Source organism: Canis lupus, chromosome 31 (assembly GCF_048164855.1).
Source record: "Canis lupus baileyi chromosome 31, mCanLup2.hap1, whole genome shotgun sequence".
Taxonomy (NCBI): Eukaryota; Metazoa; Chordata; class Mammalia; order Carnivora; family Canidae; genus Canis; species Canis lupus.
The window spans coordinates 34,319,091-34,338,853 of NC_132868.1; the positions used below are offsets into that span (position 1 = coordinate 34,319,091).

Sequence of the window (19,763 nt, forward strand, 5' to 3'; positions counted from 1 at the left end):
AACAGAAACTTAATGCGGAGAATATGTTTTCGCTCTTTTGATGTGAAACACATTCATAAGATTACGGAAACATTTTCAGTCTATGGATGGGTTACTGCTGCATGAAAAAAGGGAATGAAAAGGTAAACATGATGCTTTTTCCAAGACATGCCAAGTATCTTCTTTTGAAACAAAGTTTTGAATAAAATCATTTCCTAAATGTCTTGTTCTCTGAAGCAGGAAAGACTCTGGAAGTGTTTACTGTGCTTTTGGCCAACATCAAATTCTCAGTCTTCAAAAACACAGCTAACATTTTTCTCTTTGGGGGACAGGAGACATGCTAGCTACAGGTTCAGAGAACTTTTATCAGCTCATGAAGTTAAAAATTCCCAGTGCTCTCTACTACACGTAGAAGGCGCACTAAAAAAACCTTGTTGGACCAATCAATGGATATGCGATATCATGTAATATTCTCTCCTTTTTCTGAGACAAATCACAAACATTTGCTTTGAAATAAAAATCTATTATTCTCTTGTGTGCTTTACAAGGCAAAATTCCGTGTCTTCGATTCGAAGGAATTTTTATCTGAGCAAGGTTCAAGCAGGAGTTAGCTAACTTCCCTTTTGCGCCTTCTGCTAGTTCTGAAACTACAGAAGAGAAGCAAGAAACCAAATACGGAGGGATATTTTGCACACATACCACTTCGGCTAAACCCAAGCCAGATGCAAACAATTCAAGAAATAATGGAACTGAAGACAGCCAAGTTTTCAGGGATCCATAGAGGTTTGTACCCTCTGCTGTCATTGTTTCCGTCGTCCAGGTTCCCTTATACCACAGTGTAGACAACTCCCTGGAAACAATGCTCACTGTTATCCTGCTCCAGTAGCACAAGAATCCCTTTGATGAGCTCTAAGAGGTTGGTAACAATACCTTCTAAAAGGCCAGGTTGCTAGGTAACAGCTTGTTTCCTTGGTCACAGTGAATATATGGAAGACCCCCAAAAGAGGCAGCAGATTCTTGGTGGACAGCTCTCATATCCCTCCTAGGAACATGATGAAAAATGTCTTTGGAAAAATAGCTTTATGAAGGCCACAGGAACTTTCTGTACCAGCCAGACATGTCCGAAAGGTAAGAAAGATGAAATGCTAAAAGTAACCTTAGACATTACTTGAGAGAAAACAAACCTAGATAGGGTTCCTGGATTAAATTTCATTTGAAAATAAAAAGTCATGCAACCTGTATTACTGATGATGATTGCTTTGAGAGAGAAGCAAACTTCACTGTCACCCTCTCTCCTACGACCATGCAACTAGTTACAAATGCAATTCAATTGATCACTGTGACAGAGAGAGAAGTGGCCATAACTGTATTAGCAATGGTATGTCTATAGGCACCCAGGGCTTTTTGGGAGAGCATGTGTGAATTTAGGAGAAAGGCAAGAAAATCAAAAGTAGACAGCTGCTAGTTAACATTTGTTAATATTAGTTAATATCTATAAACTAAGTTTAAATGAAGTTACTATGACAAAAACAGGACTTTTACTAGCTCAATAAAGCCCAAAATCAGAATAAGAGGCCAAAACCCAATCCTTGTTTCCTCACTTTTAAATTTTATAGCTTTTCATAAGTGTTTCCCAAAACATTCCAATTATTAGATAACATACAATTAGAGGGTTTGCAAGTTTCTTGAATTTTTTTTGTCTATTTAAAAATATATATATATTATTTATTTATTCATGAGAGACATAGAGAGAGAGCAGAGACATAGGCAGAGGGAGAAGCAGGCTCTCCACAGGGAGCCTGATATGGGACTCGATCCAAGGAACCCAAGACCATCACCAGAGCCAACGGCAGAGGCTCAACCACTGAGCCACCCAGGCGCCCTGAATTTTTTTTGTCTTTATGTTGGTGTGTTATTTGGCTTTCATCTTTCAAAAAATGACATTTGCGCCTTTAATTTTCAGGATTATGTACATTGTGGTTTCATATGAATGTGTGGAATTTATGGATAGCTTCCATTTACTGCCCACAGCTAAGAGAGGAATCATGTTTAGGTGTGGGGTTTATAGACTGAAGCAGTTCCCTTACCAAAGTTCCATTTTGGTCAGCAAGCTGTGGATATCTCAAACAATGCCTCGATGTTGTTGATTTTAATGTTAAAAACTGTGTCATAATTTGGAGAAATGGACATATGAAATGGTTCTTAAATGGGTAAGAAGTTCTGTGAAGACATATATACTTTATTTCCCCCCACTTGCTAACACCCTTTGATACACACTATCAGAGATTTATTTGTGAGCTCTAGATTACGTGGTATTTATGATCAGCATTACTATTTTTAAATGAGTAAATATCTCTAGAATAATTTTAGACACAGTGTAACTAGTGATGCCCAAACTACAATTCAAATTTTAATCTTTAAATTTGGAAGGAAGAAGGAAGGAAGGAAGGAAGGCTGAGAGAGAGAAAGCAAAAGCAAAAAATTCTCAGTGCTAGTGTTTGTTCAATCACATTTCTGCACATCATGAAACAAGAGAACTATTCACACTACCTTCCTCATATACACTCATTTTCATTTAGGTTTTTTATAGTTTTATCCCTGGTCACAAGATCTACCTCAATCCCTTATTATCCTGTAGTGTCTCTATTCTTCTCTCCTGTAGGGTTGTATGTGTTGAATTCTCTATTATAGCAGCACATGGTGTAGTAAAACATTCTTCAAGCATTGAAAACCTTTTAAGTAGCAGCTACATGTGTGGCTACAATAAAGTTCTCAAAATTTCTAAATATCATCTTGTAGAGGGGATACAAGAGATTCTCAATCTCTTTCTCTTCATTGCTCTGGCATTTTACTATATCTATGCTTCTATGAGTGTCAGTCAGTGAACCCACTACTGGTTATTGAGGTTTACAAGCTTTCCCTCTGGAGAAGTTTGGTAGATATTTGTTCTTTTGCCTTTGTTGTACTTTAATTTGGGAGCCTATTTGTGTTTATAAGAATATTCACGGAGCTGAAGAACAGGATGAAAATGCATCCTGTATAAAACTGCAAAATTCAAAGACACTAAGTTCACATAAATTTTAAATCTGACTTATTCAGACAGAAGAAGAGAAATAACTCTAGTTGTGCTTTTATCAGAATGTATTGTTATATGGTTTTAGAATCAACAATCTAAATAATTTGTTCAAATCAGTTAAGATTCCAGGTTGTGGGTCCTGAAATGCTTCTGGAATATCTGTAAAACACATTTTTTGGGGAACAATGCTGAAGGGGAGAAAAATATACCACCCAAAATATGCTGCTTTGGGATAATGATTATTTTGAATAAAATTTGTTGAGAAACAGCTGGTGTAAGAAGGACACTCTGATCCTCCTTTGTCTTCCTGAAAGCAGGAAATAAATCTCCCATGTGAAGGTATCTTCCCTGTAGCAGGAGGGCGGAAGGCATTGTAATCACCAGAGACTGGGAAGTTAGGGCCAAGGAGGGTGTATAAACAAATATTTACTACTCCAAGCCCAAACTTCTTTGACTTGTCAATTCTTCAAAAATTTGCTATTTCTTAGTCTAATTTGGTCACTTTGAGTTCCATATTTTCACGGGCAACTGTACATATGAAATTAAATTGTTTTTCTCCTCTTAATCTGTCTTATGTCAAATTAACTATAAGACCAGCCAAAGAACCTAGAAGAAAAGAAGGGAAAAATTTTCTACCCCTACATTTTATTGGTATATTATTGTTTACTCAATTAATGAGTTTAGTTTCAGGAGCTTCATTTAGAGCCACCAGAAATTTAAAGACCTGGTATACTTGACCTGCCATTTCAGATGAACACATTATAATATCAGATTTCCTCCTGACTTTATGAGCACTCCATTCAGAGTATTTCTATTATCTCGTTATCATCTCTACTATGCAGATATGTACAATCATTCCCATATTACAAATGAGTAAAATACAGGCAGAGAGAGCACAGGGATTCTGTATTCAAAAAAAAATTAAAAAATAAAAATAAAGAATGGCCAAAGAAATAAGAAAGACTAGATTAATTAGAATAATATTCTCCTTTCATCAAGAATTAATGCTCTAGAGTCCATGGGAATTTTTTTCTAGCATTTACTTCAGAAGTGCCTGGTCTTAGCAAGATCCCATAAGATTTTAGAACCTAATATTTTGTGGAGAGAGAGGGGGGGAATTTGAAGATTGGGGAAAAGTGACCTTGGCTAACTTAAAAATAAGACTGAGGTGCTTTCCTTCCTTCCCAAATACAAAGTTTGCACGATGCAGCAATGAGCATAAATGGAATGCTTCGAAATTGAGTCATACAAATGCAATTCTGACATCCCTAAGTGTCTGAAAGGAGTCCCCTGGCCTTTTGTAGGATGGGTGTCCAACAGTCTTTCGACTCGAGAGCTTCAGCTTCTCCTCAGAAATTAGACCATCCGCCACTTCCTCCTTCGCTCCCCTTACAAAGTTCCATAATCACCAACTTGACACTTTAATTAAACAGATAGCGCCCAGTGTGGCCGACGATTTATGAGGTGTATACATTCGTGACTGTAAAGGACGCTGCAATCTTCTGATGAAAGGTGCTCATGAATTGATAAGTTACATCATTGTTGCTTTTTATCCAGCAGTCTCAGCTCACCTGATTCCTTCTTGTTGGCCATTCTACACTTTTTAAAACCAAGAATAGATGGCCAATTCTGATAATGCCATCTATTTTAAAGACACTATAAATCACTGCTGACAAATGCTGTACAGTTTTAACCGTGGCACCTTCTCCATGGCAGCTTTATATTGGGGCATTAATAAAATTAATTTCTCTTTCATAAAGGTTTAGATTTGTAATTTATGATAACTGTTTGTTCACTGCAGGCAGAAAGATTAAAAATGAGTAAACCAATATACCAACTAAACTGCATGTGTCTGGTTTTATTTTCTTTTGTGGAGGGGAGATAGGAGAGAGTTTTAAAAACAGCTTGATGTTATCTGGAATGGCGTCCCCATAGGTTCTACTACTCAAGGCTGAACTTTTGTTTTCAGTAAATAATAGCTGCTCAGATTTACATGTCCTATTAACTAGTGCAATTATTTACATGTAGTTAAGTGGAGCAACCGGAAGGAGAAAATCAGTATTAATGATTTTCCTTCATAACAACTGCACCCTAATAATGATAGAGCTTTACAGTTATTTCAAGAATCACAATAGCTTGTATGAATCTAAACTGAATCCCAGTGGCTAAGAGCACTCGGTCATTTACTAACGTGTCTTGGACAAGTTTGCCACCTCCCTATACCTCAACTTCTTCATCTATAAAATAATAATGTTGATTATGTTATCAAAATATAAGCAAAATGATAATATTCATCAAAATAATCACCACTTTATTTGGTGACTGTGATGCATAAGTGAATTAATCCACATAAAGAAAGCTCTTGCTACCATGCCCAGCATATAGCACATGCTTTTTTTTTTTTAAGGATTTTATTTATTTATTTATTTGAGGAGGAGAGGGAGGGAGAGAGAGTCCCAAGCAGATTCCCGCTGAATGCAGAGCCCAACTCAGTGATTGATCTCATGACCTTGAGATCATGGCCTGAGCAGAAACCAAGAGTCTGATGCTCAAGCGACTGAGCCACCAGGTGCCCCTTGAAAGTGCTTAATAAATGTTAACTGCAATATCATTGCATCTGTAACAGTGGTAGTTGTCATCACAGCAGTGATGTTACACAACAGACAAAAAAAACCCATCAGAGTCTACATCATCTTCCGAATATTAAAGAAAAGGATCTGTCCATTAGAGATGCCAAGTGTCTTGCGGAGGTACCTGCAGTATCTGTTGCTCAGATTCCTAGGACTGGTAGGTCATGACTTCAGTGATGTGTGCTTCAAGACAGCTGCAGATGAAGCAGACATTTGAGTTAGTGGCATAACCTGAAAGATGCCCCCTTTTCTTTCTTTTTTAAGCTACAGATTCAGAAATTATCTTATTTTGCTGAGATTTCTCCCTAAAAAGCAGACCAAAGAAAAACTGTATTTGAAATTGGGGACAGAAGTAACAGAACAAAGAAGACTTAGAGAATGCCCCTGTGGTTTCTACCGCGATATTCCAGCACAGTGCCCTTGAGACGCTGCACCCTGGTGTGCTGCACAGAACAACATGAGGGTGTGAGGGACAGAAATTGGACTTGTGAGCCAAAGGAGAGGTTTCATGCTGAAAGACCATCGACTAGTCATCTATTGGTTAGAATCTTCTCAGATAACCTGCCCATAGATGAAACTCTTGACCATACTTCAGTTTACTGAAGTGGAAGGAAAAGAAAAGAGAGAAAGAGAAAGAGAGATTGGGGGGTTAGCAGTTTATTTACTTGTGTTACCAAGTTTTAATTATGGCATAAAGAGGTCTCCAAGTTTAAATCCCAAAATCATCTAAGGTGAACTAAGATGACGAGATAATTTTCAGTTATTTTTAAACTTCATTTCACCTTGAAAGGGCACCTGTAGTCTGTAGCATGACACAAGAAAAGTAGAGTAAAACCCCAATCAACTGGATTTCCCTTGTCAACTCCTTAAAAAATTATTATTATTATTAATTATGTGGCTTTATTTTTTTCCCCTGTGCCTTCTATGGAGAGACTGTATAGCAAACTATGACCATTTCTCATACTGCAAGTTTAAAAAAAAAGAGAGAGAGAGAGATCTCTAGCTTATTTTATTATCACCGTGTAACCTTCACTAGAGTTTAGAGTAAGAAGATAACAGTCACTGACAAAGGTTTAGCCACACCCATTATCCTAGTTTCCTGATTTCATTTTGGCAGAAAAAGCTAGCATATTTTAATGAAGACAAAAGAGCCAACAAAGTCAGATCTCTGTTTATCTCGATATATCATTCTATTTTCTCCCAACTCTTTCTGGTTATTGGCCAAAACTCCAGTTATTGATCACGGAACATACCTGCCTCAGGAATAATAAATATCACACAATTTGCTATTATTCTTCTAATGTTTATTAATTTGTCTCAGTGGCAAGACACACTTTGGGGATTTCAAGAAACAGCATCTAACGATCAATGAATTGTTCCAGTGGGAAAGATATGAGAGATATACCTTTTCTGACTTTTTCACATAATTAAGACCAAGTTCTTGATTTGTTATTGAGTTACAGATGGAGGAATAATTTTCTCTTTGATAAGAGGGCACAGTTATCTTTTTATCAATGACTCAGTAATGCTATTTTTGGAATATGATGTAGCGGTTATGCTCTTCTCCTGTGCCAGCCCAGTTAATACATGAAAAATAAAAGACATTTCTATATTGTACTTTATGAAGGCACACTTATATACAGGAGACATGTGGTTTCTTTTAAGCAAAATTGCTGCAGAGGCATAATAATTGTGCCATAAAACATAGAAGGTTGTCTCAAGATTTTTGGAGCCTGAGGAATGATCTATCAAGAGTAAAAAGAGGCCAGAAATAAAGACATATGATGTCTACTTTTACTTAACATGAAAAAAAGCATATTTAGACATTATTTTAAAATTGGCTCGAAATAATGTACAGCACCAATTACAGGAAGGGAAACTTGTAACCACTCCTGAAGAGATATGGAAAAGTGCAAGAAAAACAATGAAAAATAAACCAGAGAATGACTACAGGAGAGCAGAAAAGGCATTTTATATCTCAGCGGTATAAAAGCAGGCACACAGAAAGCACTGGACCGTTGCTAAGAGAAACGGTTGAATAGTCTTTCAAAGTGAGTAAAACTGATTGAAGAACCGGACTTTTTAATTTATTTGCCACCAATTTGTAGAAATGGAAGAGGTTGGGGGGAAATTTCAGGGAAAATGTAAGGGCCAGAAATAATGGGGAAACCAAGAGAGAGTTTAAGGATGCAGATGCTTGCCTGTAGAGATCTGCTGCCCTAGCTCCAGGAAGAATGATGTCCCAATATGAGGGCTGACCTCCTCATTCATATGGTACCACACAGACATGCAGTTGTGGGTACCACTCGATTCACATTTCTAAAACATGCGGTCCACGCAGACCCCCTGACCTTTGGGGAGAATTTGCCATAAGTGACTATTAGCCATAAAAATGTGCTTAGGACTGTGACAAGATGTCAAAGTCCTGCTGAGATCTAGGTCAATTTCTGGGGTATCATTTATCTTCTAAATGGAAAAGGTGGTCCTTCTAATGTGTTGCTATTGCTGCTCTATATAAAGGAATTTACACATAAAGATTTTAAAAGAGATCCACACACACTTTGAGCATTTTCTTTCCCTCAGCTCCTCGGGTCAAAACACCAGCAGTCAGATTTGTCCGTCTAGTTCGTCGTACTACTCTGACCCAAATGAGTCACACGCTTGGTCAGCATTGTCAAGGAACAGAACACTCCATCCACGTTTGGATTCTGGAATATCATCCCTGGTAAATATTTTTTTTTTCTGGTAACTATTCTTAATTAGCTCTTTACCTAATGCTAAGCTTATGAAATGTCCTTTATCTTATAATGAACCTTTTTTTTTTTTTTGTTAAGTGTATAAACTTAAATCTACCCGTGTAACTGGGGAGGTGTGAAAGGTTGATACTCTAAGTCCCAACTCAGAAAGGAGACGGAAAGAAGCTAGAGAGGAGGAAGGAAGACAAAAGTGGAGATGAACACAAAAGGGAGTGACCACAAAAACAGAAATGCATGCCTTCCTCTCCCCCCACTGAGTTCAAATTCTGTCTCTAGTCTAAGGTTTCTCTCCCTTCTTTCTGGAATGTCCTTTGTCCACAAGATAAAATTTTTTCCTTCCAAACTCACCATTTCCAAGACTCTTCCCTAACCCATTTCAGGGGAACCATATGTGTTTCCTTTCTTTCCTTTATAGTTGTTCCACCTATCCCATTGGATCGAGATGAGTTACTCAAATATTTGCCTCCCAAATTATAGAAAATGAGTTTTTCAAGTACAAATACCATATTTTATTTAACTTTATATCCCTGGTGCCTGATATACAGCAGGGTACAGTATATATTTTTGAATAAATGAATGAAATGAAATGAAATGAAATGAAATGAAATGAAATGAAAGATACCAACTTTGAAATATTTATAGATCCAATGAATTAATCACTTGGTCCATCAGGATTAAAAAAGAAAAAGGAAAAGGGAAGACACAGATATTCACTATTCCTTTAGGGAGGAGGAACAGTCACTCAACTGCAGCATATTGACCGCATTACATAAATATAAACAAAGAAATGCAATGGCTCATTCTCCTATGAGGTCAGAAATTGCAAAATCAACCACGTAACTCCTTTAAAAAGCAAACAGGGTTTTGTACAAAATTAGATGTCAGTTGAAAAATGGAAACTATTGGGGTGCCTGGGTGGCTCAGCTAGTTAAGTGTCTGCCTTTGGTTCAGGTCATGATCCCAGGACCCTAAGATGGAGCCCCACATAGGGTTTCCTGCTGTGCAGGGAGCCTGCTTCTCCCTCTCACCCACCCCTCCCTCTGCTTGTGCTCTCTTGCTCTCTCTCAAATAAATAAATAAAATCTTTAAACAAAAATGGAAACTTTCTTTTCAAATACAGCTTTAGCTTAGATTCTTTTTTTTTTTTTTCCTGGTAAGGTCATCATGAAACAGCACAAAAAGGCAATGGGGTATGGCAACTTCAGGGAATTTAACTTCTAAGTCTTATTCTATGATAGAAGTAAGACAAAAAAAATCTAAAAGCACATTGGAAGGAAAAAAGCTTCCATAAGCATGTGAGCTGAACAACCAAGAATAGTCCAGGGACCACATTCTCAAAAATGCAAGATTTGTGCTTCTTGGTTTTTTTAAAGAATATTTCTGAAGAATGAGTGAATTCCTTGGAAGCATGTTAGCAAATCCTCAGATTTTCTCATAGATTACTCAAGTATTAATTAGCTTTTTCATATTGTTATTAATAAAGTAGAGAGCTTTTGTTATTAGTTCTGTTCTTTAAATAAAGACACTGAGATGTTTACTGGAACCACCATGGTCATTCAGTGAGTAAAGTAATGAAGACCAAAAATCAAAAATAAATGATTATTACAAAGCCACCTCTTTTCAACTTATTTTGAGTCAGCATGTTCCAAATTCGACTTCACAAAAATACCTGAGACCCACGTCCCGCTCCAAGAATAAAAGGTTCTGTGATTTAAAAGTCCAGGGGAATACTTTGTGCATATAGACTCACAATGTATATTAGCATATAAAGGCTCTGCGGAGTCCTGTAGCAGAGAGAAATGCTTAACTTAGTTTAATCCAGAGCCCCATAAGCTTATTCAGTGGTGGAAATGTTTTTTATGTTAGTATTAGTCACACAAATTTACAGCTCAAGCGAAACAGAAGCTATATGAAGTGCTGCTCTGAGATGAAAGCAGTTGTTCCAAATACTGTAATGACATTTTTCTATATCAAATATTCTGGGTTTGTTTATGTGTATGACGATGGCTAACAGAAGATTGAATCTGTGGTGTATTTAGCATAAGGTTCTTTTCCGAGTAATATGCCTTTTGTTTGTGTTAACCTTGAAACCATCATAAGCTCTATAATATACAGGGAATTTTGACTGACTACAACCTCAATGATAGTAAACAATATAAAACTGTCCCAAATATGATTTTGGCACATATTCTGGTCAGTGATACACTGTCCAGAACAAGGAAGAGGACCACCTGAAATATTTCATTCAATACTGGCTACATTTGAAGAGGAATGTCAATAAACTGGAACTATTCCCAAGGAGAATCATATGTTCATCTTGGATAGTTAATAATATGTAAACCATGATCTCTGAGCAGTAATTGTATGACTTAGGAAGGAGATGACAACTGTCATGAACACTTAGCATAGCAGTCTCATGTGCCTTCTGCGTAGCCTCAAAAGGAAGAACTTTCACCACCAGAACAAGTTAAAGAGGCTGGAGAACCCATATAATAAAGAACCTGCAACAATTAGAACCGTTATAAAATGGAAAATGGAATGAGATTTCCCAATCTAAATCAACCAGATAGTTTCATTTTGTATTTTTGCTAGGCATTCTACATTTGGTAGAATAACCCAATGTTTTACTATTCCTTTACAGCCTATCTGATTTTATATGTGTACTAGGGCGGCAGTATGAAGAATTGTGATCTGTAGCCCCTAATATATATTCAGTAAATATTAAAAGATGGTTTATCAGAGGTGGCGCAAAGTGGATTCACGAACGGGTACACATACATATTTCTGTCATCATTTACCATCAAATATAAATCATTTCCAGGTGTTGGAGATGCCAAGTTGAATAAGAATACATAGTTTAGAATGAACTAAACGGACTTCTATGAGGACACTGTTAGGTACTGGGAGTTCAACTTGGCTGAATGTTTGATGATTTGTATTACTTTTACACATAACAGTAACTGAGTCACGTATTTCCAGATGCTGTTTCTCTTCTCTTATTTTCAAGCTTCCATCAGACTCATTTAAGTACCTCACTTGGCACGAGGTAGAACAGGACATTCGAGGAAGTCAACTGCGTTGCCCAAGAGTAAGAGAAGGTAAAGAACAAGTGTGTGTATTTGTGTACATGCTCTCAGTAGATTTCATTTGTGGATTAAAGACATTACTTGGGTGGCGGGGACGATACTACTTGGAGATAGAAAAATTTCCTATTTCAAGACCATAGAATTATTGATATAGTTCGTGAAGAAGCCTCTTTAAAGCACATTCACTATCTGATAATATAAATAGTAGATGTTCAGCATTAAATACCAGAAAAAAATAAACAAAAAAGAACCTATAATTCAACTATCCAGACATAACCACCATGACTTTTATTTCCATTTAGTCTATTCTGAAAAGTATACACATATACTTCTTTATGAAATTGTACAAATGATTTTAGTTCTTGAGTTTTTCCACTTATCTTGTTAACGTGAGCATTTTTTCCATGCTATTAAACATTATCCAGGATGCGGTTTTTAAAGGTTGCATATTTCTCCATCATATGGATATTATTAAATATATTTAACCAATGATCTTTGTTAGAATTTTAGTTTATTTACAATATTTTATGAACATGAATGACACTGTCACTTCGATGAATAATTTCAACCTGACTTAATTCTACCGTTGCTTCTTAAAACACCAAATGGGAGTCTAAATAGACCAGATAGTTTCATTTCATATTTTCATTAAGCGTTTTAAGTTTGGTAGAATACACCAATGTTTTACTATTCCTTTTCATTCTATCAGATTTTACAAGTGCATTAGTGTGACAGAATGAAGACTTGTGATCTGTAGCCCCTAATACATATAATGTTTGATTTTTTAAGTACCTTTCAATAGATTCTACATTACATAAGAACAGGAATCAGGGCAGCCCAGGTGGCTCAGCGGTTTAGCGCTGCCTTGAGCCCAGGGCATGATCCTGGAGTCCCAGGATTGAGTCCTAAATCAGGATCCCTGCATAGAGCCTGCTTCTCCCTCTGCCTGTGTCTCTGCCTTTCTTTCTCTGTGTCTCTCATGAATAAATAAATAAAATATTAAAAAAAAGAACAGGAATCATACATTTCTCATATCTCTTTTGCATATTCTGAAAGCTGATAAAATAATATGAGACATAATTCCAGCTGCAGTGAGTATTTAATCTTTATAAAACATCAAATACCTTGGCTATCTTCCATCTGTATTTACAGACTTGCAGGTATACTGTATATTGTACAATTGTAATATTAATTTCAAAAAGGTTGCTTTATATATATTTGCCTGCTCATTTCCCTCTCTCTCGGTGGCATTACTTTACCACACAATGCCTTCCTTGTTTCACTCAAAATCAGTTGACAAAGGAAGATTTAAAATAGCATCATTTTCTGAAATGTTGAGTAAAACACGTCAGCTCTGTTTGCAGCTAAGCACTGACTCCTATTTTGAAAATATTAGTAGGTAGTACTACTACAGGTAAACTCAAGCTGTCTGATGGGGACCTGAGAGAGTATATTTTTCAAAGAGCCAGAAATTATGGGGGAACGAGGCAGAAAGGACACCAAAGGAAGTAGAGACCGCGTGTGTCACATGCGTAAGAAGTCCACAGGCAAAGAGGAAGAGATGGCTACACTGGGAACCAATGTGGGCAGAGGTCACTGGTTCTTAAACTTTAGTGTGGGAGCAGATTACCCAGAGGCTTATGGGAAATGCACTTTTCCAGGCCTAACACTCAAAGAATCTGATGTAATTAGGATGAAATGGGGCCTGAGAATATGCATTTGTAAAATTATCATGAAATCCTGTTGCAGATGATCTGAGGGGCATCCCATGAGAACACCTGTTTAGGATGTTTGGAGGGAAGAAACGTGAATAGAAAGTGGAAAGACTGACACAATTAAGGGTGCTGGCATTTGTGTGTGTGTGCGTATGGGCATGTGTGGTGGTTGATGACTGTGCTACAATGAGGCAAAAGGAAATTGTATTCTGAGCATGGGTTTAGAGAGAACTGCCAAACTGAAGACATTGGGGGATGACGGGAATAAAATGTAGGAGCAAACAGAAAACAAGTATGTGTAAAGAGAGACCAATGGCCTACCTCCTTCCCTGATTTAAGCACCAGATCATGTGCTGAGGTCATCAATCAACAAAACCAATTCCACATAAGGACCACAGTGGCCATTCATGCAGAGGACATCATCGCTCTGCAGAGATACGGAACATTTTCCTTCCATAGACCATTAACACCACCCAATCTCTCGCAAGTGACTAGTTGTAAAAGGAATGGAGCATGATCTAGGGGATGGAAAACATAGGGAAAATCCCATCACCTCGAACCATGAAGAAAATAGATGTCCCTTGTTCGTTGCCCTTCATTTTGTTTAAATTTTGTGTGTGCATGTGTGAGATGGAGAGCAAGTGCCTCTCAAAAGCATTCTAATAATAATTACCCTCCTTCCAGCTTAGAAACACCCATCAAAACTACTCCAGTCATCTCAGTTGCCCTGTTTGTATGCCTGGGAAGAGTTCTTAAGAGAAGAAAGGTTATCTGGCGTGTGACAAACAGCAATTTCCCAAGGCTCTGATGGCCAGATCAAGACTGACTTAACTCCTCCCAATTAAATGAAGCAAAAGAGCCAACTGTTGGCGGAATTCTTTTAAACTATAGATGCTTCTGTTTGAAAATCCCTCAGCGAGTTAATTCAGTCACTGCTGCTGAGTTACAAATCCAGTGAGGGGACAAAGAACAAATTCAGAGATAGCAGGTGAAATCCAACATTCCAGGGCTGTCAGATATTCCAGACTGTAGTTCTCAATTGCTAAGATAGATCTTCAATTATCAACCATGTCTGAGTTTTAAAAAGAAAGAATCCAATTTAATGTAACTCCTCACAGTGGAAGTAACCTTTGGCTTCCAACTTCAAAGAAATCTTTGAAAGCTGCTTTAAAAAAAAATAATTGAAAGAGTAGAAGATCGATAGGACTTCAACAAACAATAAAGGGCAGAGTTTAATAACTCTGGGCTATCTATTGCACAACGCAAGCCATCAAATTTGGGAGTGGTCATATTAAAGATGATAGAGCCCAGGGTCTACCCAGACAATTAGACGACTGTCCAATTTTTCCAGTTCTGTGGCTTTTAATTCCAATCAGCCTAATCAATGAAGAAGAAGATTTCTTCACACAAGGATATCTTATTTGTAAACTGGTTGGAGTACTTCAGGGTTACCTGATTTCCTGGGTGGCAACAGCACAGTTCATTATGAGAGAAATGCCTGAAAATTCAGGTTGCAACTTGGCTTCCACCTGCATCTGAGGAAAGAACTGATATTTGTGTCAAAATAATGAAACATTGGACTCTTTTATTGCCTTCCATAAATCCTTCACAGATGGACTCATTATCTCCCATCAGAGTCCAGACCAGACTGTCGCAAAAGCAAAGTTTGTTCCTGATGCCTTTAGTAACGTCTTCTTTAGTATAACTCTTTCTTTTCACTTCTGAACTAAGAATGACACATTCCAGAAAAATGGAGTAGGGGGAGTGGGCACAAATAGTATCTGGTAGGACTCATAGAAACACGTCATGTTGGAGTTGGGAGGGGATTGAAATCACTGAGTTTAGGATGGGTGCCATGGGCCTAGTTAAATCAACAGACCAAAGTTTGCCTGGGTATCACAATAGAGCTGTACTTTCTAAGAGAGAAATAAATTCCAGTGAAATTGGAAATCAGTATTTTTATAAGGCATTATGAACTTCAAACAAACATAATTTCTCATCATATTCAGCTCATGTTGGGCCCTTGATTCTAGTCTTCCTTATATTTTTGCAGACATGGAAAACTAAAGCTCAGAAAATTAAAATTAGTCATCTGGAGTCACACAATCACCTAACACCCAACCTCAGACTGGAAACAGGATATCCTTTCCCTAATCATGGAAATCTTGTGCAAGCCTGATTTGGAGGCCAGCAGGGTTGGGAAATAGTGGGAAATGAGTTTGGAAATGGAGAGTGAGATAAGATTGTGGAAAACCTTGCTTGACAAGTGGGGATTTTCTCTCTCTAATCAGTAGGCAGTGAGAAATTTAAACACATGAGTGTGGTAAAAAGCTGTGTTTTAGGAAAGCTGGCTGGCCATGTGTATCATTTGTATCAAAGGAGAGGAGATTGCAAATGAGGTGATCCAAGAGAAATAGTTGTAGTTCAAGTAGGAAGATATGAGGGTCTAGACATTGAAAAGGAGGGGGAGAGATTCTCACGGGGAAAAGTGATGGAATCAAGTGGCTAATTGAGTTGAGAGACCGAAGGAAAGTCACAAATGATATCCCCGAAGAGAAAAATATATGAAGACTAACGTCACTCTATTGCTGATTTTTTTTAACCTATATGTGCTTGAAACATTTATGTAGGGTTAAAAATTATTATTTACTGCTCACATTGTTGGGGCATAATATGGGCCAACTCATGTTTTCCTCAATCCTGATTATTGAGTAGAAGTTTAAGACAACTGGCCAAATATCCAGCAAAGATGTCAGTCCTGGTGCCCTAAACCTACTTCCAAGATCTCACCTTGTGATTTTTGCCCAGGACCCTCCACAGAAGAGTTGCTCTTCAGACAGGAGGAGTGTACCTGGCCTGCTCAGAAAAGAGTCCTTGAAAAAAACAAATGGGAAACATGGCTACAAGAAAACTGGGAGGACTGCACGGTGAGAGCTTAAAAGACAGGAAAAAAGTCACTTTTTTGCAATGATTTAGTTATGACACCTCCCAGCCCCTCTTTCTAAGGGCAATTGCCAGCATAAATAACAAAACTCCTTGTTTTCTCCAAACCTAGTGGTTTGGGCTTCTCCATCTTCTGTTCACCTCTTCTTCATCATGACATGTTGCTTATTTTCTAACCTGTATCTTATCCTAACATTGCTGAACTTTGGAAAAGTTTAAAAGACTTGAGAATGAAATTGTTCCTTTTTGATAATAGTAAGTGTCAAACGCTGGACAATAGTTCTTGTCAAGGAGTTAATGATGCAATCTGGAATTCCTTGAATGACACATTAAGGCTAAAATTTTGATCAGCTGGAGCAGCCAGGCTGGTCTGAACAGAACTATCCAGGAACAAATAAAACTTGTTACCAGTGAAAAATAGGAGCTGTGATTTGTTGGTGCTGGAAATGACCCAGCTGATGGAGCCCCTAGCATTGAAAGAATCTCTGCTACTGGTCAGCCCAAGCACACAGAGCGATGGGGCTGCAATTCCTCAAGCCCCTGATTCCTGCTGGATGGAATCATGTTAGGCAGAGAATTGCAGGTGTACCTGGGAAGGATGTGTTGGCAGCAATGAAAGAGCAAATCAACTTCTTTGCAACAGAGCGGGATGCCAATATGTTTGGGTTTTTTGTTTTTGTTTTTGTTTTTGTTTTGTTTTGTTTTGTTTTGTTTTTGGAGTAATCAGATTGTATGTGAAGAATTTAAGAAGTCTTCCAGAAATAAGACTGAGTTTAAATCCTGCTCACTGGGGCCTCTTGATGGCTCTTCTGCTTCTCAGACTGACCTTATAGGTTATAGGATGATGAAATTAGGAGGTGGGAAGGAGCTTCAGGGAGGGTCTGGTCTAAACCCCTTCCTTTCAAAAAGGAAAGGGAAGTCCCAAAGAAATGATTTGCCAGAGGTTATACATCTTGGGAGCAGGAGATATAAAAATAGAATATTGTTTCCCTGCTTTCTTTTCTTTTTAAAAATAATGTAAAATTCTCATATATAATGGATGGATACATTCTACTCTTAAAAATTAAACCATATACCTATTTGTTTAAAAAATTTAAACGATATATCTGAAACTTTGACCTCCACTCCCAAAACTATCTTTAGAGGTAATCATTTCAGTGTACATATGCATTCTTTCTTTATAGCTGCCATTTAAACTATGGATATATTGTAAAGGCCAGTGTAGCCTTCCTAATAAATTATAGAAAATTTAACTGGCCTTGAGATAACTGCACTCTGAGAGAATGGCTAAATAAATTCTATCATAGAAAATGTAATTGGAACACAGTGGTCCAAAAAAAGCCTCTCTGAGGAGGTGACATTCAATATAGAGATAGATATGATCTCTTGTCATTTCTAGATATGATCTCTTGTCATTTCTTAAGTTTTATTTCAAAATTAAGACCTTTTATAGCTTTGGAAAAATGGAATTTAAAGAATCGAAGTTTAAGTTTAATGTCTAAAAATATTAAGATCTTACTGATGTTTTTTTAAAGATATATTTGTATTTCTTTAAAATAGTAAACTATTTTGATTCAAACTTTTTTAAAAGGGTTGCCATTTTATTCATTAATTTTATTGGCAAAAACTGATGGCAACATTGTGGCAATAAAATAAGTTGACTTTTAGGAATAGAGTTTACAAGGGCAGTGTTACCACTAAATGTGGCTTTAGTTTCCTTTATATCAAAGCTGCCTGATGTTAAAAGCAAAAATAAAGTATCCATATCTGTTAAATATGGTAAAGTCGTTTTTATGTTTGTATCCCTAGCTACCTTAAAACAAAATAATAGCTTCCATCTTTTGAATGATTGTGTCTTACTTTGAAATCTTTTTATTATGTTTTAGGTGTCATTTTTACTTCCTTTCAGGATAAAATTGGGGGGGGGACAACAATAATTTACATAACATGCAAAAGACAAGTTAGCATGGGAGATGAAGTCTTTTTAAATGTGATTTCTGAGTATTTCCAAGGAGGCTAAAGATAATAATTTAAATGAGTAATTCTAAAACAGAATTTTATTCCTTCCACTCTTTACCCCTAGAAAATTTCAGAATCAGTTTTAGGATCCTGCCTTCCCTACCTCTAACCTTGTATGTAATTCTAATCAGGATCAGTCAGGATCTTCAACAACCCTACCTTGAGAACGAATCTCTGCCTCATAATTGTGTTTGGATGTGTGAAAGTTTTAGAGGGCACACCAAAAAAAGGTGAAAACTACTGGCTTACATAACATATTAACATATTTTAAATTAATAACTATTTTTAAAGGTTGACAACGAATTTGCTTTTTTTTCTTTTTTTTATTTATTTTTCCCTTCAGAATTTGAACCTTTCATTTCAGGATTTGGGGAACCCTTATCAAGTTGCAAATTTTCACAGGATTCTTAGAAGACTAATTCGAGTCGAAACCCTCTGGTTAGTGGATAATTCATTGGTGGACTTAAGTGCCATAAGATTGCCAAGGTACCTGCTCTTTAGCATGTCTAGTTACTAAGTTAAAGTCAAATATTTGCTATTTGGGCATATGTGACTATCGTCTGTACCTACTGTGGCCATATGGTTAGGTCTTAAAGGCAATAGTGCTACATGATACCTGGGCAAGGCAAAAAGGGAAATTTCTACATCAAAATGCCACACTTTAGGGGTGTCTGGGTGACTTAGGTGGTTAAGTGTCCGACTCTTGATTTCAGCTCCGGTCATGATCTCAGGGTGATAAGATTGAGCCCCACATGCAGCTCCAGCATGGAATCTTGCTTAAGATTCTCTCTCTCTCTTTCTCTTTCTCTCTCCCCTATCCCTGCTCTCTCTCTCAAATAAATAAGTAAATCTTTACAAAATATCTATTCCTTTCCAAATTAATATCATCATCAATTTTTAGAGGAGTAATTTGTAATCATAGGATCATATCAGCAGAAAAGCCTGCCATATCCCTTGTATTGCACACTGGAAATGCAATTACATTATGTAAATGCTACTGTTGTAACATAGAAATTTTTAGTGAGTCATCCATATTTTTTGAGCACCTTTGAGGAGAGACCCTACAGGTAGTCGACAAGAGCTTTGGTTTCAGAGCCCTATTCTAATGGAAGGGTGAGGGTGGCCACTGAGAATAGTGACAGAAACAAACTAAAAGTTTTTAAAAAGATATGGACTCTTTGGTTTTCCAAGGATCCTAAACTCCTGACGTTAAAAATAATTTGCCTTTTTTGCTCCAGATTGCTTAAGGACTCTTTTTTGTAGAGAGCTGCTGTGTGCTTCACCAGGTACAATAAATAAGTGGGGTGAAGGGAAATAGGGGATGAAGGAAATCAAGCAGCCACAAGAAGGAAGGGTAAATCCTAGAACTCGTTAAGATACATCTCTGAGCTGGAGATGGACTGAGACAGGGTCACAAAAAGACCATCAGAGCCACACAGGGGAGGGAAACAGGAGATGGAGGAAATGTCAGAATTTGAAATGTGCCTGGATGTCTTCAGGCATTCCCAAAGTCCCTTTGAAACTTTAGATAGACCTGCATAGCATTTGGTCTTACTTAT

At 37.3% G+C, this 19,763-nt stretch overlaps 1 protein-coding gene and 1 long non-coding RNA gene across 5 annotated transcripts in view; one reads left to right on the forward strand and one right to left on the reverse strand.

The window, feature by feature from the left end:
• Nucleotides 1-957: 957 nt before the first annotated feature.
• LOC140622268 (acidic leucine-rich nuclear phosphoprotein 32-related protein-like) overlaps nucleotides 958-19,763 on the forward strand; it is a 53,606-nt gene continuing 34,800 nt past the window's right edge. For 3 of the 4 annotated variants that reach the window (XM_072807982.1, XM_072807979.1, XM_072807981.1), the window contains exons 1-5: nucleotides 958-1,107; nucleotides 8,269-8,410; nucleotides 11,449-11,539; nucleotides 16,051-16,169; nucleotides 18,548-18,690. In XM_072807982.1, coding sequence (XP_072664083.1) covers nucleotides 1,097-1,107; nucleotides 8,269-8,410; nucleotides 11,449-11,539; nucleotides 16,051-16,169; nucleotides 18,548-18,690 — 506 coding nt within the window. In that variant the 5' untranslated portion in view covers nucleotides 958-1,096. The remainder of the gene's footprint in view (nucleotides 1,108-8,268; nucleotides 8,411-11,448; nucleotides 11,540-16,050; nucleotides 16,170-18,547; nucleotides 18,691-19,763) is intronic. The other variant, XM_072807980.1, reaches the window with a different exon arrangement.
• Nucleotides 5,495-19,763, reverse strand: part of LOC140622269 (uncharacterized) — an 85,892-nt gene continuing 71,623 nt past the window's right edge. Inside the window, exon 3 of the long non-coding RNA XR_012022035.1 lies at nucleotides 5,495-5,879. This is a non-coding gene — a long non-coding RNA (uncharacterized lncRNA). The remainder of the gene's footprint in view (nucleotides 5,880-19,763) is intronic.